This window comes from Taudactylus pleione, unplaced genomic scaffold (genome assembly GCF_031769625.1).
Source record: "Taudactylus pleione unplaced genomic scaffold, aTauple2 ptg000123l, whole genome shotgun sequence".
In the NCBI taxonomy this organism is placed as follows: Eukaryota; Metazoa; Chordata; class Amphibia; order Anura; family Myobatrachidae; genus Taudactylus; species Taudactylus pleione.
The window spans coordinates 923,242-950,000 of record NW_028284525.1 but is presented as its reverse complement, the minus strand read 5'-3'; the positions used below and the strand labels follow the sequence as shown (position 1 = coordinate 950,000).

Sequence of the window (26,759 nt, the reverse complement as noted above, 5' to 3'; positions counted from 1 at the left end):
GTATTACTGCCTCCTTTTCTTACTAATAGCTGTAGCCAAAGTTAGGATGAGATTAGGGTTATTCTATGGTTAGGGTTAGGCTGTGATTAGGGTTATTCTATGGTTAGGGTTAGGCTGTGATTAGGGTTATTCTATGGTTAGGGTTAGGCTGTGATTAGGGTTATTCTATGGTTAGGGTGAGGCGGAGATTAGGGTTATTCTATGATTAGGGTGAGGCTGTGATTAGGGTTATTCTATGGTTAGGGTTAGGCTGTGATTAGGGTTATTCTATGGTTAGGGTGAGGCGGAGATTAGGGTTATTCTATGGTTAGGGTTAGGCTGTGATTAGGGTTATTCTATGGTTAGGGTGAGGCGGAGATTAGGGTTATTCTATGGTTAGGGTGAGGCGGAGATTAGGGTTATTCTATGATTAGGGTGAGGCTGTGATTAGGGTTATTCTATGGTTAGGGTGAGGCTGTGATTAGGTTTATTCTTTGGTTAGGGTTAGGCTGTGATTAGGTTTATTCTTTGGTTAGGGTTAGGCTGTGATTAGGGTTATTGTATGGTTAGGGTGAGGCGGAGATTAGGGTTATTCTATGGTTAGGGTGAGGCTGCGGTTAGGGTTATTCTATGGTTAGGGTGAGGCTGTGATTAGGGTTATTCTATGGTTAGGGTGAGGCGGAGATTAGGGTTATTCTATGGTTAGGGTGAGGCTGCGGTTAGGGTTATTCTATGGTTAGGGTGAGGCTGCGATTAGGGTTATTCTATGGCTAGGGTGAGGCTGCGGTTAGGGTTATTCTATGGTTAGGGTGAGGCTGTGATTAGGGTTATTCTATGGTTAGGGTGAGGCTGTGATTAGGGTTATTCTATGGTTAGGGTGAGGCGGAGATTAGGGTTATTCTATGGTTAGGGTTAGGCTGCGGTTAGGGTTATTCTATGGTTAGGGTGAGGCTGTGATTAGGGTTATTCTATGGTTAGGGTTAGGCTGTGATTAGGGTTATTCTATGGCTAGGGTGAGGCTGCGGTTAGGGTTATTCTATGGTTAGGGTTAGGCTGCAGCAAGGTTATTAGGGTTTGGCTGTGGTTAGGGTTAGGTTTATTCTTTGGTTAGGGTTATGCTGCCCATCCACTAGGCGATTATACATAGTGATGGTGTGATAACGATGTTAGTTATCGCTCCATCGCTTGGTAATCACCCGCAAATCGGGCAGTAAAAGGTTAAAAACGACCAGCGATGCGCGCGCCCGCTGGTCGTTTTTAACATCAATCTTCGCCCGACCATGACCGTCAACCTGACGACCTCCATCAGGTTGCCATGTTCCGGGATGATTGATCTGCATACACTGAACGTCTGAACGTTCAGTGTATGCAGTTCACCCAGCAGGAGACGACGGCGTCGTAATCGTGCCATCGTGCCCCCGCATCGTTAAATGGATGGGCAGCATAAGGCTGCAGTTAGGGTTAGGTTACAAGTCTATAGATAAATGCAGTGTTGAAATGTCGGCCATTTGCGATGTTGCCATTTGTGGTGCTGACTTTTTATATACCTTATGGTGTAGGGCCGCTTAGATAAAGCCAAAGATACTACTGCACTAGCTCTTAATCGGTATCCTCTGAAATTATAATGAAGGAAACAAATTACCTATTGAAGGAGGGGTGTGCTACCAACTGCCAATAATCACAACAAAAGAACACAGAAAGCGATAGTTCAATGGTGCACCAACCGATTTGTTACCGACCGACTTGTTACCATGATTAAGCTCTAGGCGGGCGAAATGCGCATCGGTATGCGTGTGTCAGGGGTCAAAAATCTTTACTGCGGACCGCATATGCAACGCCGACCACGGCAGCAGTGACTGCATCTGACTGCCGGTGGTATCTATCAGCGTGCTATGTGATACCTTCTAACAGCTTTCAATATCTGTATATTCAACTCTGAGTCACACTACAGACTCAGTCCTGTACGTTGACCGCGGCATCAGTACATAGATCTGAATGCTGGTGGAGATTTGTCAGCGTGTCATGGAATAATTGTAGCAGTCTTATATTTATGCCTAAGGTCAACCACGGCTTCAGTGCATGTATCTGACTGCCGGGGGTAATTAGGAGTATATGGCATAATGTACTATAGTGGCTTTATATAGCTGTACATATTGATTCACTGTTGGCAACATTTTTTATTAAATATAACAACATAAACGCTGAACACGGCTGCAGTGAATATATCTGACTGCCGGGGTAATTACCAGCGTGTTTTGTGATATAATATAAGCAGCCTTAAACAGCTGCCTATCTAACTTTAAGTCACATTTGTAACATCAGTATATATAATTAATACTGGTAGAAACTATTAACATATTATGGAAAAGCTACAGCAGTTTTGATACATGCTAACTACACTGTGGACCACATAAGTAACGCTGACCACGGTTGCAGTGAATGTATCTGACTTCCGATGGTATTTATTAGCGTACTATGTGACACTCTGTGACAGCTATTAGCAACTGTATATTTAACTCTGAGCCATATTGTAGACTCAGTTTTGAACGCTGACCGCGGCATAGCTGTAGTAGTCCTCCATGTATGTTAAATGTTTGAACACAGTTCCAGTGAATGCACTAGACTGCCAGTGGTAATTAATAATATAGCACATAACTGACTTTATATAAGCTGCCCATATTGATCCACTGTTGATAATATTGTTACTAAATATCAAACAATATAAATGCTGAACACGGGTGCAGTGAATATATATGACTGCCGGGGGTAATTATCAGCATAATATGTGATACAGTATAAGCAGCTTTCAACAGCTGTCCACCTAACTTCAAGTCACACTGTCATATCCGTGTATATAACCAACACTGGTGGAGATTATTAGCTTATATGGAATAACTACAATAGCTCCAATATTCCATTAGTGTAAGATTTGCTGTATATGGGGTTTGTTCCGCTTAGTCAATATAGTCAATAGACTGAGTATATCCCTGACACACTGGTTTTAATACAATTTTTTATTTAATTTTTTTATTTTTATTTTCAATTTCAATATTTCGTCAACCTACTCCCGGAGGGGAAATATCTTTCTTAAATAATACTTATTAAAAGTTATATTTTAAATCTATCAAATCGGTTGGTGCACCATTGAACTACCGCTTTCTGTGTTCTTTTGGTGTAGGGCCGCTGCAAGTTTTCTAGGCGCCCTATGGAAATCTACACAATAGATGGGTACAGGTCCTTGGCAGCCCGATGATTTGCTGGGAGTTGTGATAATCGATTATAGAACACCTGATGGTCCTGTCCTGTGCACACACCTGATTCTGCCTTCTTTAGATAGGGCCTCCTACCCTAAATTAATATTGTATTAAAAGAGATAAAAGAAAATTGGTGAAAAATGCACACCCTGAGCCCCTCACACCACCACGTGTAACATACCAATTTTCACAATGCTATACAGAACAAAGAGTGACCACCACACCATACAATACAGACAGCATTACATTGACCACCATACAATACAGACACCAACGCATTGGCTGACATACAGCCAATCTTACCATCTCATATCTCACTATCTCCAGGGCCGAAACTAGGATATTTGTCACCCAGAGCAAGGCCATAATTAGACACCCCCAAAAAAAACAACATAGAGGATGAAAAGGGTGTGTCGTTTTGTGACACAACAATGCCCCTTATAACACATTATGCCACAGTAATGCCCCCTATAACACATAGTGGGCTCTATTTACTACAATCCGCATATTGAATGCGGATTGTAGTGTGATATTACCGAGTGAATTCGCATTGCGAATTCAGGCAATATCACAGGGATTTACTATAAATCCCTTGCAGGGACAGAGCTTGCGATAAAGCTCTGTCCCTGCGGATCCCATCCGCACTCTAGTCGCGGTATTTTCGAAAATAATACCGCGACTAAGAGCCCGCGCATGCGCCGACCGACCACCGACGCTAAGCCCCGCCCCCGGTGCTAAGCCCTGCCCCCCCGCGATCGCGGACCCCCGTGACCCCCCCGCGACCCCCCCTCCCTTCATTACACTGACCCGCATCCACCTGGCCTACGGTGTTCTTCTCCGGGCTTCCCAATCAGGTGATCTCCCATACTGCACTGGGGCCCGATCACCTGATGACCGGGCGCCAGTGCACTGTGGGAGACCAGCTGACCGGAGAGGAGCCATCACCGGAGGCCCGATCACCGGTCCCTGGATTCAGGTAAGTAAAAAAAAAAAAAATGTTTAATTTTTTTTTTCTTTTTTTTTACAGCAATCAGCTTGCGGTCTCTTTAGACCACATAGCTGATTACTGGTACCGGCTCCCGGCTCTGCTCTCCCCGTTAGAGCAGAGTGGGAGCCCGGTAACCGGGGGAGACCCTGGATAACGCCACCTCCTGGTGGCGCTATTATCACAGGGCTTCCCCTGGTATTTTTTTTACAATTTATTTTTAGTAACTTGCACACAGATCACATTTCCCATTACAATTATGGGAAATGCGATCTGCTTTACTAAAAATAAGTGATACTGAGGTTTGGAGTATAATTTTATTAATTCTACTCCAATTGCCCTGTAATAACTACAGGTGAAACTAAAATAATGTGAAAAGGGTGTGAAAACACCCTTTTTCACTTTATTTTAGTAAAAATAATGTTAATAAATAGAGCCCTATGTCACAGTAAGGCCCCTTACACATTATGTCACAGTAATGCTCCTTACACATTATGTCACAGTAATGCCCCTTACACATTATGTCACAGTAATGCCCCTTACACAATATGTCACAGTAATGCTCCTTACACAATATACCACAGTAATGCCCCTTACACATTATGTCACAGTAATACCCCTTACACATTATGTCACAGTAATACCCCTTACACATTATACCACAGTAATGCCCCTTACACATTATGTCACAGTAATGTTCCTTACACATTATGTCACAGTAATACCCCTTACACATTATGTCACAGTAATACCCCTTACACATTATGTCACAGTAAGGCCCCTTACACATTATGTCACAGTAATGCTCCTTACACATTATGCCACAGTAATGCCCCTTACACATTATGTCACAGTAAGGCCCCTTACACATTATGTCACAGTAATGCTCCATACACATTATGTCACAGTAATGCCCCTTACACATTATGCCACAGTAATGCTCCTTACACATTATGCCACAGTAATGCCCCTTACACATTATGTCACAGTAATGCCCCTTACACAATATGTCACAGTAATGCTCCTTACACATTATGTCACAGTAATGCTCCTTACACATTATGTCACTGTAATGCTCCTTACACAATATACCACAGTAATGCCCCTTACACATTATATCACAGTAATGCTCCTTACACATTATATCACAGTAATGCCCCTTACACATTATGTCACAGTAATGCTCCTTACACATTATGTCACAGTAATACCCCTTACACATTATGTCACAGTAAGGCCCCTTACACAATATACCACAGTAATGCCCCTTACACATTATGTCACAGTAATGCTCCTTACACATTATGTCACAGTAATGCTCCTTACACAATATACCACAGTAATGCCCCTTACACATTATGTCACAGTAATGCCCCTTACACATTATACCACAGTAATGCCCCTTACACATTATACCACAGTAATGCCTCTTACACATTATGTCACAGTAATGCTCCTTACACATTATACCACAGTAATGCCCCTTACACATTATGTCACAGTAATGCCCCTTACACATTATGTCACAGTAATGCTCCTTACACATTATGTCACAGTAAGGCCCATTACACAATATGTCACAGTAATGCCCCTTACACAATATGTCACAGTAATGCTCCTTACACAATATACCACAGTAATGCCCCTTACACATTATGTCACAGTAATGCTCCTTACACATTATGTCACAGTAATACCCCTTACACATTATGTCACAGTAAGGCCCCTTACACATTATGTCACAGTAATGCCCCTTACACATTATGTCACAGTAAGGCCCCTTACACATTATGTCACAGTAATGCTCCTTACACATTATGTCACAGTAATGCTCCTTACACATTATGCCACAGTAATGCCCCTTACACATTATGTCACAGTAATGCCCCTTACACATTATACCACAGTAATGCTCCTTACACATTATGTCACAGTAAGGCCCCTTACACATTATGTCACAGTAATACCCCTTACACATTATGTCACAGTAATGCTCCTTACACAATATACCACAGTAATGCTCCTTACACATTATGTCACAGTAATGCTCCTTACACATTATGTCACAGTAATGCTCCTTACACATTATGTCACAGTAATGCTCCTTACACATTATGTCACAGTAATGCCCCTTACACATTATGTCACAGTAATGCTCCTTACACATTATGTCACAGTAATGCTCCTTACACATTATACCACAGTAATGCCCCTTACACATTATGTCACAGTAATGCTCCTTACACATTATGTCACAGTAATGCCCCTTACACATTATGTCACAGTAATGATCCTTACACATTATGTCACAGTAATGCTCCTTACACATTATGTCACAGTAATGCTCCTTACACAATATACCACAGTAATGCTCATTACACATTATGTCACAGTAATGCTCCTTACACATTATGTCACAGTAAGGCCCCTTACACATTATGTCACAGTAAGGCCCCTTACACATTATGCCACAGTAATACCCCTTACACATTATGTCACAGTAATGCCCCTTACACATTATGTCACAGTAATACCCCTTACACATTATGTCACAGTAATGCTCCTTACACATTATGTCACAGTAATGCTCCTTACACATTATACCACAGTAATGCCCCTTACACATTATGTCACAGTAATGATCCTTACACATTATGTCACAGTAATGCTCCTTACACATTATGTCACAGTAATGCTCCTTACACAATATACCACAGTAATGCTCATTACACATTATGTCACAGTAATGCTCCTTACACATTATGTCACAGTAAGGCCCCTTACACATTATGTCACAGTAAGGCCCCTTACACATTATGTCACAGTAAGGCCCCTTACACATTATGTCACAGTAAGGCCCCTTACACATTATGTCACAGTAATGCTCCTTACACAATATACCACAGTAATGCTCATTACACATTATGTCACAGTAATGCTCCTTACACATTATGTCACAGTAAGGCCCCTTACACATTATGTCACAGTAATGCTCCTTACACAATATACCACAGTAATGCTCATTACACATTATGTCACAGTAAGGCCCCTTACACATTATGTCACAGTAAGGCCCCTTACACATTATGTCACAGTAATACCCCTTACACATTATGTCACAGTAATGCTCCTTACACAATATGTCACAGTAATGCCCCTTACACATTATGTCACAGTAAGGCCCCTTACACATTATGTCACAGTAATGCTCCTTACACATTATGTCACAGTAATGCTCCTTACACATTATGTCACAGTAATGCTCCTTACACATTATGTCACAGTAATGCCCCTTACACATTATGTCACAGTAAGGCCCATTACACATTATGTCACAGTAAGGCTCCTTACACATTATGTCACAGTAATGCTCCTTACACATTATGTCACAGTAATGCTCCTTACACAATATACCACAGTAATGCTCCTTACACATTATGTCACAGTAATGCTCCTTACACATTATGTCACAGTAATGCTCCTTACACATTATGTCACAGTAATGCTCCTTACACATTATGCCACAGTAATGTTCCTTACACATTATGTCACAGTAATACCCCTTACACATTATGTCACAGTAATGCTCCTTACACAATATACCACAGTAATGCTCCTTACACATTATGTCACAGTAATGCCCAATACACATTATGTCACAGTAATGCTCCTTACACATTATGTCACAGTAATGCCCTTACACATTATGTCACAGTAATGCTCCTTACACATTATGTCACAGTAATGCCCCTTACACATTATGTCACAGTAATGCCCCTTACACATTATGCCACTGTAAGGCCCCCATCTCCCTTCTTTTACCTGCCAGGACCGTGTGGTGGGTGAGCTCAAGGTGGCACAGGACGGGGCTGCCACATGCTGGGGAACGGTCAGTACTGCTGTCATTGTAATTTGGTGCCGCTTGTGAACCCACTGGAGCCCACGGACAGGCAGCCTCAGCTGATTGGCTTGCAACCAGCACCACATTAGACTGACAGTGTCTCTGTGCCTCTCAAGGCCGGGATGCAGCTCCAAACCCACAAGAGCAGCAACCTAGCCTCCCGACAGGCTCTCCCCGGCACCCTCTAAAGTCTGGCCCCCAGGTCACATGCCCCCTTAGCCCCCCCTTAGTTGCAGCCCTGCTCTAGCTATATATTGTATAAGCCACCAAGCCATGGCATGTCAGCTCTACATACTACATACAGATGACAAGGTGTGCTGGGACTTGTAGTACCACTACTTCTGGAAGGGCACAGGTAGTTGACACCACCACACTTGCTGATCCCCAACCTGCTCATATGTGAATGTTGATTTCAAGGAGCAGTGCTTTGTGGAGTATATGAAGACCCACAGGGGAGGACCATGCTAAGCTGAAGGCAATGGCGAAACTTGAGGCCCTGCTCCCTATACCGCCAATGCCAAGCAGGGTCCCCAGCAGCACAAAGGATATCAGGCCATGCTTCAGTTTATTTAAAACTTGCAACATAAAATATAAATACATAAAATAGAATACATAACCAAAAAGCCATAGGTAACCATAATATTTCATCATATTAAATCCCCACAAAAAGAAAACGAATACAAATAACTGAACCTACCACCTATATACAATCCACTCCCTGCAAGGGAAAACTAAGCAAGGATTTAAAGACACCCCTAAGCTATCTAAACGTAACCTACTATTACCGTCCAACACTATCTAACACCTACAGGTAGATGTATACAAACCTTTTCATCCAAAAATAAATCATAACATCAAAATATACGGGGGAGTGAAAGAAGAAAAAAAAACATAGCTAGACAGAAAAGACTGTCTACCACCCACTCAAGGGGCTTCAACTGGCCCCACCAATGAGACCAGCTGACAGCATCCAGCCTTCTCTGATTCAGATCTTGTAGAATTAAACCCACCACCTCTTCACAAGGGAGGACCTTTTTCCTTATGGTAACATGACACCGTGCATTCCAAATGTGAAATCTAACCGCTAAGCTACAGTAACTAAATAAATTGTGTTCAAATTAAATCCACCGTACCTTCTGACTGCCCCATAAGCCCGCTCAGGGTAACTGAGACCCGAAAGGCATGGGATAGCAATAGCCCTTGATACCTCCTCATAAACTTTTACATTAAACGGACACTCAAGCAGGAAATGGTCCATCATCATCTCCTCCACCCCTGGACACTCCTCCCGTGGCCAACCATGATCACTGGCACTCCACCAACTAAGGTTCCCTCCAACATAAAGCATTCCATGAAAAGAGAGCCAGCTGATATCTTTAAACTTCTGCAGTTTCCTCTGGGAATTTAACAGCGTAAACCCGGCCAAAGCAACATTGTCTGGAAAGTCCCTCAGTGACAGCGGGACATAGAAGTGGGTCTGCAAAATTCTTTTCCCCAACTCCCTTCTGGAAAAGTTTTTGACTTCACTCACTTCCACACCATATCGCTTTATCACCTTCAAGCTCTGGACGATGTAGATCAGGAGGTAACCATGCCGAATCTGAAAGCTTCTCACTTGGCCTCCCCCTATCCAGAAACTGGAAGGAAGACACCCACAATCTGAATCCCTCTACCCACCGAGGGGGAGCATCTAAAAACAAACATACTCCCAACATTCAGTTTTAAAAAGGCTGTTACAAAAAAGATGACAGGGTTTACCATGTCTAAACCCCCGTCTTTCCTGGGTCTGTAGGTGATGCCTCTCTTGACTATATTGATCCTATTCCCCCACAACAGCATGAAGAACAAGGAAGTCAATATGGACCAAATAGATTGACATACAAAAATTAGGAATCAGGTAAGTTTTGCACAAGTCAACTTTTTCCCTCAGAGATAACTTTCATCTTTTCCAACTCTCTACCTTCCTGGGCGCATCTTCCAGATTTTTATCCCAAATTTAGGGAAGCACAATCACCATGGTCAAGTTTGATGCCTAGAATTTTGATTTGCTGACTAACCTGAGGAAAGCTGTCTGGAAGGCAGAACTCATCACCCCCCTCCCCATCCAAAAAAACTTCACACTTCTCACAATTTACCCTGGAGCACAAGGCCTCACAGTATTCACAGATGAGGTGTTCCACGTCATGAGCCTCTCTCTGCCTGTGAAGAAAGAACCACCATGATGTCATCTGCATAGGCCAACACCCTCAGCAGGGACTCTGGGGCCAGCTGCACCCCCCTCCCCCCCACAATTCCACTCTCTATCCATCTGATGAAGGGATCAATTGTGAAAACATATAGGCGGGGGCTTAGGGGACAACCCTGATGGACACCAGAGCCCACACCAAATGTGGGACCCACCCAACCATTCACAATTGGGAAGCTTTCAGCCTGATGATAAATAGCCTGCAACCAATTCACTACCCACTCTGGGAGACCATACCATTTCAGTAGAGCCTAAAGGTACTCATGGTTTACTTGTTCAAAGGCTGTAGACTTATCCAATGCCAGTAGGTACATTCCTCACTTCGCAGCCCTGCACCGCTCAATGGCCTCCCGGACACCAAGGACAGCACTAAAGGTGCTATGACCCTTCACCGTGCAGTGCTGAGAAGGTGAAAGTAACAGCTCAGAAAATTATGATAGCCTATTAAACAGTACTTTTTCCAAATCTTCCTGTCCACATTAAGAAGGGCTATGGGGCGCCAGTTCTCAATACAAGAGGGTCCTTTCCTTTGGATGGTAAAATAAGAGCGGATAACCTCATGGAAGGAGGGAGAATTCCCTCATCCAGGCTCTCATTAATCACTTCCACTAGGCAGGAAATTAGGAGGTCTGAAAAGGTCTTATAAAACTCAGATGTTAACCCATCTGGTCCTGGTGACTTTTGGGGTTTAAGCCCTCTATCGCTTTCCTAACTTCCTCCACCGTTATATCACTCTCCAAATAGTTGGGACACAACCTGAGGATCCAGACTTGGTGTCCCCCCTCAGACATTTCTCCATCCTCTCTCTGACAAAAGATCTGAAATATAGGACACAATGACATCCAGAATGCCCTTCATATCAATACGAAGAACACCCTGTCCATCTACCAGTCATCTGATCTGTTTGGCATCGACTGACCTCCCATAGTTCTGGTAAGGATCCAGTGAGTGGTACATTCCGTAATCCCTTTCCAGAACCAAGGATGCCAGCTGGTTATACTGAAATTCCTTCATCTGGGCCCTCACCCTGGAGATTTTCCCACTATCTTCCTCCTCAGAGATAAAGAAATCTCATTTCTTTCTTAGGGAATGGTAGGCATTCTGCTTTATTAAGTTTTTCTTGGCTATGACCCCACGGCAAAAATTACATCATTCTCTTTTTTATTACCTCCCACCACTCGGATCTACTCCAACCAGCCTCCAAAAGTGTCTCCTATGATTTAAAGAAGACCCTGAAAGACTGCCTAACCATCTCTTCCTCTAGAAGCTCAGCATTCAAATGCCATAGGCCCCGCCCTTTCTAAGGCATTCAAAGTTACTGAGAGAAAACGGTGATTGGAGAACTCCACCAACCTCATCCCTAGGGATGAGGTTTTAGAAGACTCCTTAACATAAAACCTATTTATCCTAGAGCTATGGCTACCACTAAAATAAGTGAAACCCAGGAGGTCAGGGAGTGACGAATATGCACGTCCACCAGACCAGCCTGACTAACCATGCTAACTAGAAAATGGGAATCAGAGCCCAGAGGTCTCCTTGAACCTCCCCTGTCCTTTGGCCTAACAACAGTATTAAAATCACCACCAAAGATAACCTGCTAAGCCATAAAAAGGATAGGTTTAATCTCCATAAAGAGATATTTCCTATCCCAGGACGTCTGTGGCCCATAAACATTGATCAACCTTAGGTCCTGTCCCTTCATATTGATATCCAAAATCATACATCTACCTGCTTGCAATTCTATAACCTTGTGCACAGTTACCATGTCAGTAAAAAGTGCTGCCACCCCACCATACAGCACAATCGCAAGAGACCAGTAAGAAGGACCCCTCCTCCACTCATGCTTTGCTTTGTGGAGGAGATCCAACTTACTTATCCTGGTCTCCTGCAAAAACAAAAAAATCAACCTCAACCATGTTGAAAAAAATCAAAGGCCAACATACAAGTTTGTTCAGAAACCACGGAAGCCACATTAATAGTGGCACATTGTATGGGATAGGGATCCATGTTTCAAAGGTTATAAAAAGCAAGACCTTGCTTAATTTTACCTTGTACAATACAATAATCTATAGACTAACCCCACCTGGGCCAGCCTTCCCTACCATAGTGATTACTGCCACTACCTGCATTTCCCCCTGATCACCCACAAGGACTTCTCCTACTGAAAGGATCCAGGATCAGGTGGCTTAGGGACCAATTTTGTTACCTGACATCCCAAGCCAGGTACATTACCATCTTGTGCCCCACTTGGCCCAACCATGGAACCCTGAGACTCTTCCTGTTCTTCCACCACCAGATCCTGAGTTTCCTCTACCACATTATCAGTCACTACAAGCCCATCACCTCCCCCTTCCCCCAGCTGAGTCCCAACTGAGTCGCATTCCAGGCCATCCTGACCCTCCTCCTGCTCCTCCTGATTTTCCCTCCTCTTTTTCTTCCTATTCTTTCCCTTACCACCACTCTCCACTTTCCTTGTCTTCTTGCCTGCCACCTTCCTGCTTGCTTTCGTCACCAAGAATATCTCCCCATTCTCCCTTACAGCTTCTCCATCTTCATCACCTGAAGAAAACACATAAAATTTATTGCTCAATACAATTCCTCTGTCTTCACCTTTCCTTTTATTCTTTTCCCCTCTCCTAACCTCCTGAAACGGTTCCCCCTCCATCCCTCTCCTAACCTCCTGAAACGGTACCTCCTCCACCCCTCTCCTAACCTCCTGAAACGGTACCTCCTCCACCCCTCTCCTAACCTCCTGAAACGGTACCTCCTCCACCCCTCTCCTAACCTCCTGAAATGGTACCTCCTCCACCCCTCTCCTAACCTCCTGAAATGGTACCTCCTCCACCCCTCTCATAACCTCCTGAAATGGTACCTCCTCCACCCCTTTCCTAACCTCCTGAAATGGTACCTCCTCCACCCCTCTCATAACCTCCTGAAATGGTACCTCCTCCACCCCTCTCCTAACCTCCTGAAATGGTACCTCCTCCACCCCTCTCCTAACCTCCTGAAATGGTACCTCCTCCACCCCTCTCCTAACCTCCTGAAATGTTACCTCCTCCACCCCTCTCCTAACCTCCTGAAATGGTACCTCCTCCACCCCTCTCCTAACCTCCTGAAACGGTACCTCCTCCACCCCTCTCCTAACCTCCTGAAATGGTACCTCCACCACCCCTCTCCTAACCTCCTGAAATGGTACCTCCTCCACCCCTCTCCTAACCTCCTGAAATGGTACCTCCACCACCCCTCTCCTAACCTCCTGAAATGGTACCTCCTCCACCCCTCCCCTAACCTCCTGAAGTGGTACCTCCTCCACCCCTCTCCTAACCTCCTGAAATGGTACCTCCTCCACCCCGCTCCTAACCTCCTGAAATGGTACCTCCTCCACCCCTCTCCTAACCTCCTGAAATGGTACCTCCTCCACCCTTTCCCTTTGCTCTGATACTGCATTAATCACTACTGGTACCTGCGTCCTTGTTCTTACAGCCTCCTCCCCCCTCTCTTCCTGCATTGGGTCGCTATTGTGGCTGGCCCAGGGGCATCTCATATAAGGGTGCCCATCTTCCCCACAGAGATTACATATCACACTGCAGCGCTCCCTGGAGACATGTCGCACTTTCCCATATAAGGACACTTTATTACGTTATAGTCACTGCTTAGGTGCCTGAAGTCGCCGCATTTAAAGCAAGTTCGCAGCTGTCCATTATAAAAACATTGTACCCTATCACGTCCAATGTATGCCGCTGAGGGTACATGCACAAATCCAGAATCAGAATAGCGTAACTTAGTCATCACCTCCCAAGCTCCGCCCCATACCCCCAAAGTATATCCCGATTTCACAAGGTCAGATTGCACATCACAAAATCTCGTTACCCAATACTTTATATCCTGGACTGGGATAGATTCATTTCTTACTAATATTGTTGCTTTGACTCTATCGTGTTTCGTTACTAAACTCGCCCTGTATACCTTGTAGGGGTCATCTGCATTATATGCTGCCATTTGCCCCAGAATGCTTGTAATCCCTGATAGGACAAGAAACTAACATCAATCTCAGCAGATTTCATCGGGTGTATACTGTATACATGCGTATAAGTCAGATGCATTAAATCCCAATCTGAATATCATTTGCCAAAAACTGCTTTTGTAGGTACTGTACCTTCCCCAGCCCATTTACATTGTATTAAATTCCTTCTTTTTCCCACCTGCCCAGAACTAGCAGCGTCTGTATATCATTCCTCACTGGCACATTTGAATTAGACACAATGTTTGCATAAGACATAGGGCCTGATTCAGAGCCGGACGCTCTTTAAGAGCGCTCGCTCTGAATCAGGGCGTTAATTTTTTGTTATCGTTGCGGCCACCTGGCCGCTCGATAAGCTGTGGGTAACAACCCACAGCTTTTGCGAGCAGCCAGGTGATGGTCGCGACCATCAGGGTTTGCGACGAGACCCTTGTGGTAGGGTCTCGTCCATCGCAAGCCCCAGAGAGCTTCCTGCTCTAACAGAGCTCTCCACTGACATCACTGGTGATGTCAGTGGTGCCTCCCACACACGGCAGGTGTTCCTTCGGGAATGCCTCCGTTTGTGTAGCCTCTCCCCCGCCCCGCCTACAAAACGGGGCAAGCAGTCGATCAACATCGACAGCCGCCCCTTTTGTAGCGAGTCCCGGAGTGAGAGAATTTCTCTCTTGCTCCGGGTCTTGCGCATGCGCGCGGTGTGTGCCGCTCATGCGCAGTACCTCACCATCGACCTGCTTGCAAGTGTTATGTGCTCGCGAGTGGGTCTGAATCAGGCCCATAGTCCCAGGTACAGTTTGCTTAGCAGTAACACGTTCCCCTCTTATTCTCACATCTTCACTTATTAATTTAGCTGCTGCACCAGCCCTGGCCGGCACCAGCATACAGAGACCCCATACACAGACCCCGTACACCATACACAGTCACCATACACCATACACAGACACCACCATGCACAGACACCACCATGCACAGACACCACCATGCACAGACCCCATACACAGTTCATTGCTCCTGCGGGAGCCCTGATCTATTCAGGGCAGGTAAACCCTGTGCCATCTGACCATTTACTGCCATAAAACTTTTATTGCACCTATCTCCACCGTGCACTTCTTTATGCGCCATTCCTAAAGCCACCCCAACATCAGGCACAGTGCCCTCCGCTGCTGGCTCATTCAATGAACGTCCCTCCATGCAGGGGCATATCTATAATGGATGCAGGGTGTGCGGGGCACATGGGGGCACCACGCACCCATAGTATTACTTACCTCTCCGGAGTCCTACGTCGAAGCGATGGTCCGGCACTGTAAAAACGACTGGAAAGTGGCCACCATGGCCATTTTCCTGTTGTATGCGCAGTACAGGGAAAATGGCTGCGGCAGCCATTTTCCTGGTGACCAGCGCATATGCTATAGACTCTGGGCACACTCTAGTGCCCAGAGTCTATAACCAGCGCTGGCCGCGCACAGCTCAGTGCGCTGCCGGACAGAGAGGAGGGGGCCCATGTTGGAGACTGCACATGGGCCCCCTCCTCTCTAGAAATGCCCCTGCTTCCATGTTTGCTTACTCTCTGGCCCCTGCACCTGCTTACTGGAATCTGCCATGTCAGCACAAACCACTTCATTACTGTGTTAGTGAGGGACAGGGGCAGTGACAGGATGTGAGGAGGGGAATGGAGGCAGCAGCACAGAGTATGTCAGGAGATGAGTGATGTGTTAGTGAGGACAGGGCTGCATGTGACAGGGGCAGTGACATGATGTGAGGAGGGGAATGGAGGCAGCAGCACAGAGTATGTCAGGAGATGAGTGATGTGTTAGTGAGGACAGGGCTGCATGTGACAGGGGCAGTGACAGGATGTGAGGAGGGGAATGGAGGCAGCAGCACAGAGTTTATCAGGAGATGAGTGATGTGTTAGTGAGGACAGGGCTGCATGTGACAGGGGCAGTGACAGGATGTGAGGAGGGGAATGGAGGCAGCAGCACAGAGTTTATCAGGAGATGAGTAATGAGTTAGTGAGGACAGGGCTGCATGTGACAGGGGGCAGTGATATGATGGTGAGGAGGGGAATGGAGGCAGCAGCACAGAGTTTATCAGGAGATGAGTAATGAGTTAGTGAGGACAGGGCTGCATGTGACAGGGGCAGTGACAGGATGTGAGGAGGGGAATGGAGGCAGCAGCACAGAGCATGTCAGGAGATGAGTGATGTGTCAGTGAGGACAGGGCTGCATGTGACAGGGGCAGTGACAGGATGTGAGGAGGGGAATGGAGGCAGCAGCACAGAGTATGTCAGGAAATGAGTGATGTGTCAGTGAGGACAGGGCTGCATGTGACAGGGGCAGTGACAGGATGTGAGGAGGGGAATGGAGGCAGCAGCACAGAGTTTATCAGGAGATGAGTAATGAGTTAGTGAGGACAGGGCTGCATGTGACAGGGGGCAGTGATATGATGGTGAGGAGGGGAATGGAGGCAGCAGCACAGAGTTTATCAGGAGATGAGTAATGAGTTAGTGAGGACAGGGCTGCATGTGACAGGGGCAGTGACAGGATGTGAGGAGGGGAATGGAGGCAGCAGCACAGAGCATGTCAGGAGATGAGTGATGTGTCAGTGAGGACAGGGCTGCATGTGACAGGGGCAGTGACAGGATGTGAGGAGGGGAATGGAGGCAGCAGCACAGAGTATGTCAGGAAATGAGTGATGTGTCAGTGAGGACAGGGCTGCATGTGACAGGGGCAGTGACATGATGTGAGGAGGAGAATGGAGGCAGCAGCACAGAGTATATCAGGAGATGAGTGATGTGTTAGTGAGGACAGGGGTGCATGTGACAGGGGCAGTGACATGATGTGAGGAGGAGAATGGAGGCAGCAGCACAGAGTATGTCAGGAGATGAGTGATGTGTTAGTGAGGACAGGGCTGCATGTGACAGGGGCAGTGACAGGATGTGAGGAGGAGAATGGAGGCAGCAGCACAGAGTATGTCAGGAGATGAGTGATGTGTTAGTGAGGACAGGGCTGCATGTGACAGGGGCAGTGACAGGATGTGAGGAGGGGAATGGAGGCAGCAGCACAGAGTTTATCAGGAGATGAGTGATGTGTTAGTGAGGACAGGGCTGCATGTGACAGGGGCAGTGACAGGATGTGAGGAGGGGAATGGAGGCAGCAGCACAGAGTTTATCAGGAGATGAGTAATGAGTTAGTGAGGACAGGGCTGCATGTGACAGGGGGCAGTGACATGATGATGAGGAGGGGAATGGAGGCAGCGGCACAGAGTATGTCAGGAGATGAGTGATGTGTCAGTGAGGACAGGGCTGCATGTGACAGGGGCAGTGACATGATGTGAGGAGGGGAATGGAGGCAGCAGCACAGAGTATATCAGGAGATGAGTGATGTGTCAATGAGGACAGGGCTGCATGTGACAGGGGCAGTGACATGATGTGAGAAGGAGAATGGAGGCAGCAGCACAGAGTATGTCAGGAGATGAGTGATGTGTTAGTGAGGACAGGGCTGCATGTGACAGGGGCAGTGACAGGATGTGAGGAGGGGAATGGAGGCAGCAGCACAGAGTTTATCAGGAGATGAGTGATGTGTTAGTGAGGACAGGGCTGCATGTGACAGGGCTGCAGTGACAGGATGTGAGGAGGGGAATGGAGGCAGCAGCACAGAGTTTATCAGGAGATGAGTGATGTGTTAGTGAGGACAGGGCTGCATGTGACAGGGGCAGTGACAGGATGTGAGGAGGGGAATGGAGGCAGCAGGAAGCCACAGACTGAGAGTTATATAGTGTGAGGAGCAGGGTCCCCAGCAGCACAGAGTATATCAGGAGATGAGGAATGTGTCAGTGAGGACAGGGCTGTATGTGATGGGGCAGTGACATGATGTGAGGAGGGGAATGGAGGCAGCAGGAAGCCATAGACAGAGTTATATAGAGGAAGGTGCAGGGTCCCCAGCAGCACAGAGTATATCAGGAGATGTGTGATGTGTTAGTGAGGACAGGGCTGCATGTGACAGGGGCAGTGACAGGATGTGAGGAGGGGAATGGAGGCAACAGCACAGAGTATGTCAGGAGATGAGTGATGTGTTAGTGAGGACAGGGCTGCATATGACAGGGGCAGTGACAGGATGTGAGGAGGGGAATGGAGGCAGCAGGAAGTCACAGACTGAGAGTTATATAGTGGGAGGACCAGGGTCCCCAGCAGCACAGAGTATATCAGGAGATGAGTGATGTGTTAGTGAGGACAGGGCTGCATGTGACACGGGCAGTGACAGGATGTGAGGAGGGGAATTGAGGCAGCAGCACAGAGTATGTCAGGAGATGAGTAATGTGTCAGTGAGGACAGGGCTGCATATGACAGGGGCAGTGACAGGATGTGAGGAGGGGAATGGAGGCAGCAGGAAGTCACAGACTGAGAGTTATATAGTGGGAGGAGCAGGGTCCCCAGCAGCACAGAGTATATCAGGAGATGAGTGATGTGTTAGTGAGGACAGGGCTGTATGTGACAGGGGCAGTGACATGATGTGAGGAGAGGAATGGAGGCAGCAGGAAGCCATAGACAGAGTTATATAGAGGAAGGTGCAGGGTCCCCTGCAGCATGGAGCAGGAATGTCAGGCTCCTATTACATTGTACCTGTATATTGCATTCTCAGTGTTATGCTGTTTGTGTATTGGCAGGGTGTACAGAGGAAGGCAGTCTCTATGCCTTTAAAGAAGACAATGTGATAGAATTTGATGGAGAGTTGGCAGCCGACGTGCTGGTGGATTTCTTGTTGGACGTAAGTTCATAATAAGTGTCTCTATATACATTGCATGCTGCATAGTGATACATGCAGTATTATGTCTGGTGTGTTTAGCATGTAAAGGGTCATATACAGAAGTATAATACCTGTGCACCCCCAACCCCCTAGTTGATCGAGGACCCTGTTGAGATCATTAACAGCTATGCAGAACTGAGGGCGCTGGACCGGATGGAGGAAGAAACCAGAGTGATTGGCTTTTTTAAGAATGAAGACTCTGATCGTGAGTATAAAGTATGGGGAGTAGTGTGCGTGTGAGTGAGGAGTCCATGGGGGGGTATAATATATATATATATATATATATATATATTATATATATAGTGTAACAGTGTCAGGGTATCAGGTACCATCTCCTGGGGTAGACCGCACATAACTATAACTAACTCATTAAAAAGCATCACAAGCAGCTTTACCTGGCTGAGCTCACTGGTTTCCCAGCAGCAGGTTTCTCTCGCAAAGGCTCCATAGTGTCTCCTTCTCCCCAGGTAGTGTGAGAGACTAATGACCATGGTGACAGCCTTTTACACACACCTACAGCTGACAACACTAATTACCCTTCTGTGAGGATAACAGCCCAAATTGATGGAGAACACGCCCTCTCTTCTCACATCCAAACCCGGGACCCTAACTTAAAACACATGGGTAAGAAACCTAGGGCAAATTTACCTGCCTCCCATCACTGTTCCAGTGATCTTGTCACAATATATATATATATAACCTTTATCTATAAGGAGCCACAAACTTTATGCAGTACCATACAGAATAAACATACAAAATATTTCACAGTAACAGGGTAACAACAACATGGAGGGAGGAGGGGAGTGTGCGAGGAAGTGACCAGGGTAGAAAAGTGTCTGAAAGGAATTCACCAGGATAGAAGAGAGTGTGAGAGGAAGTGACCAGGATGGAGGAGAGTGTGAGAGGAAGTGACCAGGATGGAGGAGAGTGTGAGAGGAAGTGACCAGGATAGAGGAGAGTGTGAGAGGAAGTGACCAGGATGGAGGAGAGTGTGAGAGGAAGTGACCAGGATGGAGGAGAGTGTGAGAGGAAGTGACCAGGATGGAGGAGAGTGTGAGAGGAAGTGACCAGGATAGAAGAGAGTGTGAGAGGAAGTGACCAGGGTGAAGGAGAGTGCGAGAGGAAATGACCAGGGTGTGAGAGGAAGTGACCAGGATGGAGGGAAGTATAAGAGGAAGTGACCAGGGTGGAGGAGAGTGTGAGAGGAAGTGACCAGGGTAGAAGAGAGTGTGAGAGGAAGTGACCAGGATGGAGGAGAGTGTGAGAGGAAGTGACCAGGATGGAGGAGAGTGTGAGAGGAAGTGACCAGGATAGAAGAGAGTGTGAGAGGAAGTGACCAGGGTGAAGAAGAGTGCGAGAGGAAATGACCAGGGTGTGAGAGGAAGTGACCAGAGTGGAGGGACGTATAAGAGGAAGTGACCAGGGTGGAGGAGAGTGTGAGAGGAAGTGACCAGGGTAGAAGAGAGTGTGAGAGGAAGTGAGCAGGGTGGAGGGAAGTATGAGAGGAAGTGACCAGGGTGGAGGAGAGTGTGAGAGGAAGTGACCAGGGTAGAAGAGAGTGTGAGAGGAAGTGACCAGGGTAGAAGAGAGTGTGAGAGGAAGTGACCAGGGTGGAGGGAAGTATGAGAGGAAGTGACCAGGGTGGAGGAGAGTGTGAGAGGAAGTGACCAGGGTGGAGGAGAGTGTGAGAGGCAGTCACCAGAGTGTAGGAGAGTGAGTGCGAGTGACCAGGGTGGAGGAGAGTGTGAGAGGAAGTGACCAGGGTGTAGAAGAGTGTGAGAGGCAGTGACCAGGGTGGAGGAGAGTGTGAGAGGCAGTGACCAGGGTGGAGGAGAGTGTGAGTAGAAGTGACCAGGGCATAGAAAGTGTGGGAGGAAGTGACCAGGGTGGAGGCGAGTGTGAGAGCAAGTGACCAGGGTGAGGATCAGCTGAACTCTGCTACAAAGGTGAGGTTGTGGAAGACAGTTTCATGTCACAGGTCATACACCATGGTAAGACTGAGCACAGCAACAAGTTGGTTATACTGCATCAGCACGGTCTCTCCCAGGTAGAGATGTCACAGCAGACCGCGGTTTGAACATGTGCTGTTCAAACTCTTTTGAAGAAGCACAAAGAAACGGGCAACGTTGAGGACCATAGACGCAGTGATTGGCCAAGGAAACTTAGTGCATCAGATGAAAGACACATCGTGCTTACTTTCCATCCAAACATGAAGATGTCCAGCAGTGCCACCAGCTCAGAACTGGCAGAAACAAGTGGGACCCAGGTACATCCATCTGCTGTTCAGAGAAGTCTGGCCAGAAGTGATCTTCATGGAAGCATTGCAGCCAAAAAGCCATACCTTCTACATGGAAACAAGGCCAAATGACTCAACTATGCACGGAAACGGGTTGGGTATGGGATAATGGTGCTCGGGATCCCGGCGGTCAGAATCCCGACGCCGGCATCCCGACAGGGTTAGCATACCAACACTTGTTGGTCGGTATGATAACCCTTCCCCTCTCCCTCCCCTAATCCTAACCCTCCATCCATTCAATATCCCAGTGGTCGGGATGCTGGCACCGGTAATGTAAGCGTTGGCATCCCGACTGCCAGGATGCTGAACATATCCCCATGAAAACATAGGAACTGGGGTGCAGAAAAATGGCAGCAGGTGCTCTGGACGGATGAGTCACAATGTGAAATATTTGGCTGTAACATGAGGCAGTTTGTTCCCCGAAGCGATGGGGAGCGGTACAATAATGAGTGTCTGCAGGCAACAGTGACGCATGGTGGAGGTTCCTTGCAAGTTGGGATTAATGGTGCCCTCAATGCTAGGAATTACAGGCAGGTAGTTATCCACAGGGGTGTAGCGAGGGTGGTTCCAGTGGAGCATAAGCTCCGGGCGCCAAAGTGGACAGAGGGCGCTGTGACCGGATGGCCTCAGCCCGACTCCCAATCACAGATTGGGGTTTAATCCCCACTGGAACTGGGGATATCAGGGATTCCCACTTACCCTCAGTGACCGCCTGTCACTGACTCCACCCACTGTGCAGTGGGCGGGTATATAGCTGCCACCACCAAACTCCCACCATCGGCATTTGGAACTGCTTCTTATGTACTCAGGCTCCTACATCCGGCACCTGGAACCGCTTCTGCTGCGCATGCATCGACTAACTGCGGCCACAGCTCCTGATTGGTGTCGGCTGTTTCCTCCTGATCCCTCGCAATGGACCAGGTCTGCACAGTAGCTGGCAGAGGGCGTGAGCTTTGGAGATGCTGAGCTCTTACCCAGAACAGCTGGAGAATGGAATAGTGTTTTGCACAATTCTGTTGGTCGCAGGACTCAGATGCAGTCGTAAGGCAAAGATGTTTATTGCTCACAGTCTTGAAAAAGACCCTTCCCTCAGTTTCAAGGGGGAAACAGCATACAGAAATCTTACATCAGTCTTGATCTTCAAAAGATATACAGAGATGTACAATATTACCAGATATGAAGCCTTCTTTTATGCTACTCCAATACACATTACCACAGGGGGTAAGTCCACCCCGTGGTTTCCAGCCAATCACCTTAAGTGCATTTGCTGTGCATGTGCTAGCCACATACATGTTTAACATTGTCCCCTATGGACAGTGGGGAGGGGTCACTCCTCTGTGCCCGAGCCCACCCACAGAGCTTGACATGCCCTCGGCTCCGTCCCATCTGCAAGGGAAAAAGTTTTCCCTCCAAAACAGACTTCCAGGAATCTGCTAAGGGACCAAGCCTGCCATCTCTGCCTAAATCTGAGCTCCAAAGGTGGCCAAGCAGGGTTCCCTGGCCACAGAGCTCCCTAAAACCACTTAGCTGACTGCATTAGCCAGCTCCCTATGCACCTCCTCATACCACTTTCAGGCTTGAGGCAGCATAGGAGGACATTTTATTTCCCTGGAAGTGGCTGGGGATCCAGCAACCCACTCGGAGCCCAGGATCCCCTGGCCGTCCAGAGGAATCAAGGTAAGTGCATTTTTACTTAAATTATACATTTAAAATCATATGCTGCACATACATTTAAAATACATTTTTATGTAAACCCATGTGTTTATTTGTATACTATGTGCCCAGCACTGGGCTTCCCTAGCCCAGCACTCTTGCAGCCTGGGCTCAGTGCTGGGGCTCTCTCAGCGCCGGTGGTTACCAGAAGCTTGCTTTAATGGTCCCCCACTGCTTAGTCACAACCTCCTGAGCTCCCGGGACTGGCGGCACTGCTGACTCCCAGAGTAGTGCACCGGTCCCCAGTAGCTGTCCCACAGCCCCCCTCTGCCACGCTGCACTGGGAGCTGACTTCTCCGGTCTCCCAGTGTGTGGCTCCCGACCCCCAGTGTGCAGCTATCACAGTCCTCCTCTCAGTGCAGCGCACCAAGAGTTAACTGCCGGCCACGCTGCGCTGTGGAGCTGGGGTGCCAAGAGCTAGGCCCCCCCTCCTCTGTGATCATCTTCTGTCACCTCCCCTCCAGCTCTCCCTCCTCTGTGATCATCTTCTGTCACCTCCCCTCCGGCCCTCCCTCCTCTGTGATCATCTTCTGTCACCTCCCCTCCGGCCCTCCCTCCTCTGTGATCATCTTCTGTCACCTGCCCTCCGGCCCTCCATCCTCTGTGATCATCTTCTGTCACCTCCCCTCTGGCCCTCCCTCCTCTGTGATCATTTTCTGTCACCTCCCCTTCGGCCCTCCCTCCTCTGTGATCATCTTCTGTCACCTCCCCTCCGGCCCTCCCTCCTCTGTGATCATCTTCTGTCACCTCCCCTCCGGCCCTCCCTCCTCTGTGATCATCTTCTGTCACCTCCCCTCCGGCCCTCCCTCCTCTGTGACCATCTTCTGTCACCTCACCTCCGGCCCTCCCTCCTCTGTGATCATCTTCTGTCACCTCCCCTCCGGCCCTCCCTCCTCTGTGATCATCTTCTGTCACCTCCCCTCCGGCCCTCCCTCCTCTGTGATCATCTTCTGTCACCTCCCCTCCGGCCCTCCCTCCTCTGTGATCATCTTCTGTCACCTCCCCTCCGGCTCTCCCTCCTCTGTGATCATCTTCTGTCACCTCCCCTCCGGCCCTCCCTCCTCTGTGATCATCTTTTGTCACCTCCCCTCCGGCCCTCCCTCCTCTGTGATCATCTTCTGTCACCTCCCCTCCGATCCCCCCTCCTCTGTGATCATCTTCTGTCACCTCCCCTCCCTCCTCTGTGATCATCTTCTGTCACCTCCCCTCCGGCCCTCCCTCCTCTGTGATCATCTTCTGTCACCTCCCCTCCGGACTCCCTCCTCTGTGATTATCTTCTGTCACCTCCCCACCGGCCCTCCCTCCTCTGTGATCATCTTCTGTCACCTCCCCTCCGGCCCTCCCTCCTCTGTGACCATCTTCTGTCACCTCCCCTCTGGCCATCCCTCCTCTGTGATCATCTTCTGTCACCTCCCCTCCGGCCCTCCCTCCTCTGTGATCATCTTCTGTCACCTCCCCTCTGGCCCTCCCTCCTCTGTGATCATCTTCTGTCACCTCCCCTCCGGCCCTCCCTCCTCTGTGATCATCTTCTGTCACCTCCCCTCCGGCCCTCCCTCCTCTGTGATCATCTTCTGTCACCTCCCCTCCGGCCCTCCCTCCTCTGTGATCATCTTCTGTCACCTCCCCTCCGGCCCTCCCTCCTCTGTGATCATCTTCTGTCACCTCCCCTCCGGCCCTCCCTCCTCTGTGACCATCTTCTGTCACCTCCCCTCCGGCCCTCCCTCCTCTGTGACCATCTTCTGTCACCTCCCCTCCGGCCCTCCCTCCTCTGTGATCATCTTCTGTCACCTCCCCTCCGGTCCCCCCTCCTCTGTGATCATCTTCTGTCACCTCCCCTCCCTCCTCTGTGATCATCTTCTGTCACCTCCCCTCCGGACTCCCTCCTCTGTGATTATCTTCTGTCACCTCAACACCGGCCCTCCCTCCTCTGTGATCATCTTCTGTCACCCCCCCTCCGGCCCTCCCTCCTCAGTGACCATCTTCTGTCACCTCCCCTCTGGCCCTCCCTCCTCTGTGATCATCTTCTGTCACCTCCCCTCCGGCCCTCCCTCCTCTGTGATCATCTTCTGTCACCTCCCCTCCGGCCCTCCCTCCTCTGTGATCATCTTCTGTCACCTCCCCTCTGGCCCTCCCTCCTCTGTGATCATCTTCTGTCACCTCCTCTTTCCTGTCACATTGATTACATTCACTTCTCACCTCTTTAATTCCCTCCCCTATCTACCATGGGATCGGCTCTTTGTCCCTGTTCACTCCTTTTTTTTGGCTTCTGTCACCACCCCTCTCTGATTGGCTTTGTCCCTCTCCTTTTCTTATTGGCTTCTGTCACTGGTCCTCTCTGTTTGGCTCTTTGCCCCTCCCTTACTCTCCCCTCTCCTCTTGGATCCCCTCCCTCCTTCTTTCCTCATTCATTGTGCTCCAATGGGCTTAATAGTTACACATCTGAGGTAAAATCCTAAACTTCAGTTATAAGGTATGAGGTTAAAAAAGTCCCTTCTTTGCTATGTGGTGTTCTCAGGCCAGTGACCACACAGTGTTATATGAAGGTCTATTTGAAAGGAAAATATTAGGAGACCTGGAATACTAATAATGGTGGTAGACAGAACATGGTTAGTAATACTCACATTAATATAGTTGCAATGTGTATTTGCTAGTATGAGCATAGCTGAGAAGGGAGGTCCCCATAGGTGTCCCCACTCCAGTGATATCTGCGGGGGTCTATGACATGCACTTTCTCCAGGTGCCACGGTTCCAGGCTACTGCTCTGCTTATATATATCATACAATACCATCAGGGAGGCTTCTGATTGGCTCCATATTTATTCTGCAGCATGACAACGGCTCCAAACATACAGCCAATGTCATTAGGAACTATCTCAGTGTAAGGAAGAACAAGGAGTCCTGGATATGGCCCCCACAGAGCCCTGATCTCAGCATCATAGAGTCTGTCTGGGATTACATGAAGAGACAGAAGGATGTGAGCAAGCTACATCCACAGAAGAACTGGGCTTAGTTCTCCAAGATGTTTGAAGCCTCCCTGCCGAGTTCCTTCAAAACCTGTGTGCAAGTGTACCTAGAAGAATTGATGCTGGTTTGAAGGCAAAGGGTGATCACACCAAATATTGAATTTATTTAGATTTCTCTTCTATTCATTCACTTTGCATTTTGTTAATTGATAAAAAAACTAATACTTCTATTTTTGAAAGCATTCTCACTTTGCAGCATTTTTTCCACACCTACATAAAACTTTTGCATAGTACAGTGTATATATATATAATATATACACATATACAAATATATTGTGGCAGTATCACCAGAGGTGGTGCTGGTGAGAAGTAGATTCTTTGTAGGCACGACAGATCCACCCACACAGAATAGAAAAGCATTGTCAGAAGATGCCTAATGGCTGCCTTGTGGAGTGGGCTCAGGTGTGGGCTGATGAGGAGGCAGACCAGTCAGGCTGCTGTTGGAGACAGTCTATGTGGGACTGTGACAGCCAGAGAGCCCAGTGAAGCTAAGCGAGCCATTGGGGGCCAGGAGGCCTGTGTCTGGACCTTGCAGGAGGCAAGG

At 47.9% G+C, this 26,759-nt stretch overlaps 1 protein-coding gene across 1 annotated transcript in view; it reads left to right on the top strand.

Annotated features, from left to right (window-relative positions):
* CASQ2 (calsequestrin 2) overlaps positions 1–26,759 on the top strand; it is a 155,281-nt gene that overhangs the window by 50,011 nt on the left and 78,511 nt on the right. The window contains exons 3-4 of the mRNA XM_088472447.1: positions 19,045–19,145; positions 19,278–19,389. Of these exons, the coding sequence (XP_088328573.1) occupies positions 19,045–19,145; positions 19,278–19,389 (213 nt within the window). The remainder of the gene's footprint in view (positions 1–19,044; positions 19,146–19,277; positions 19,390–26,759) is intronic.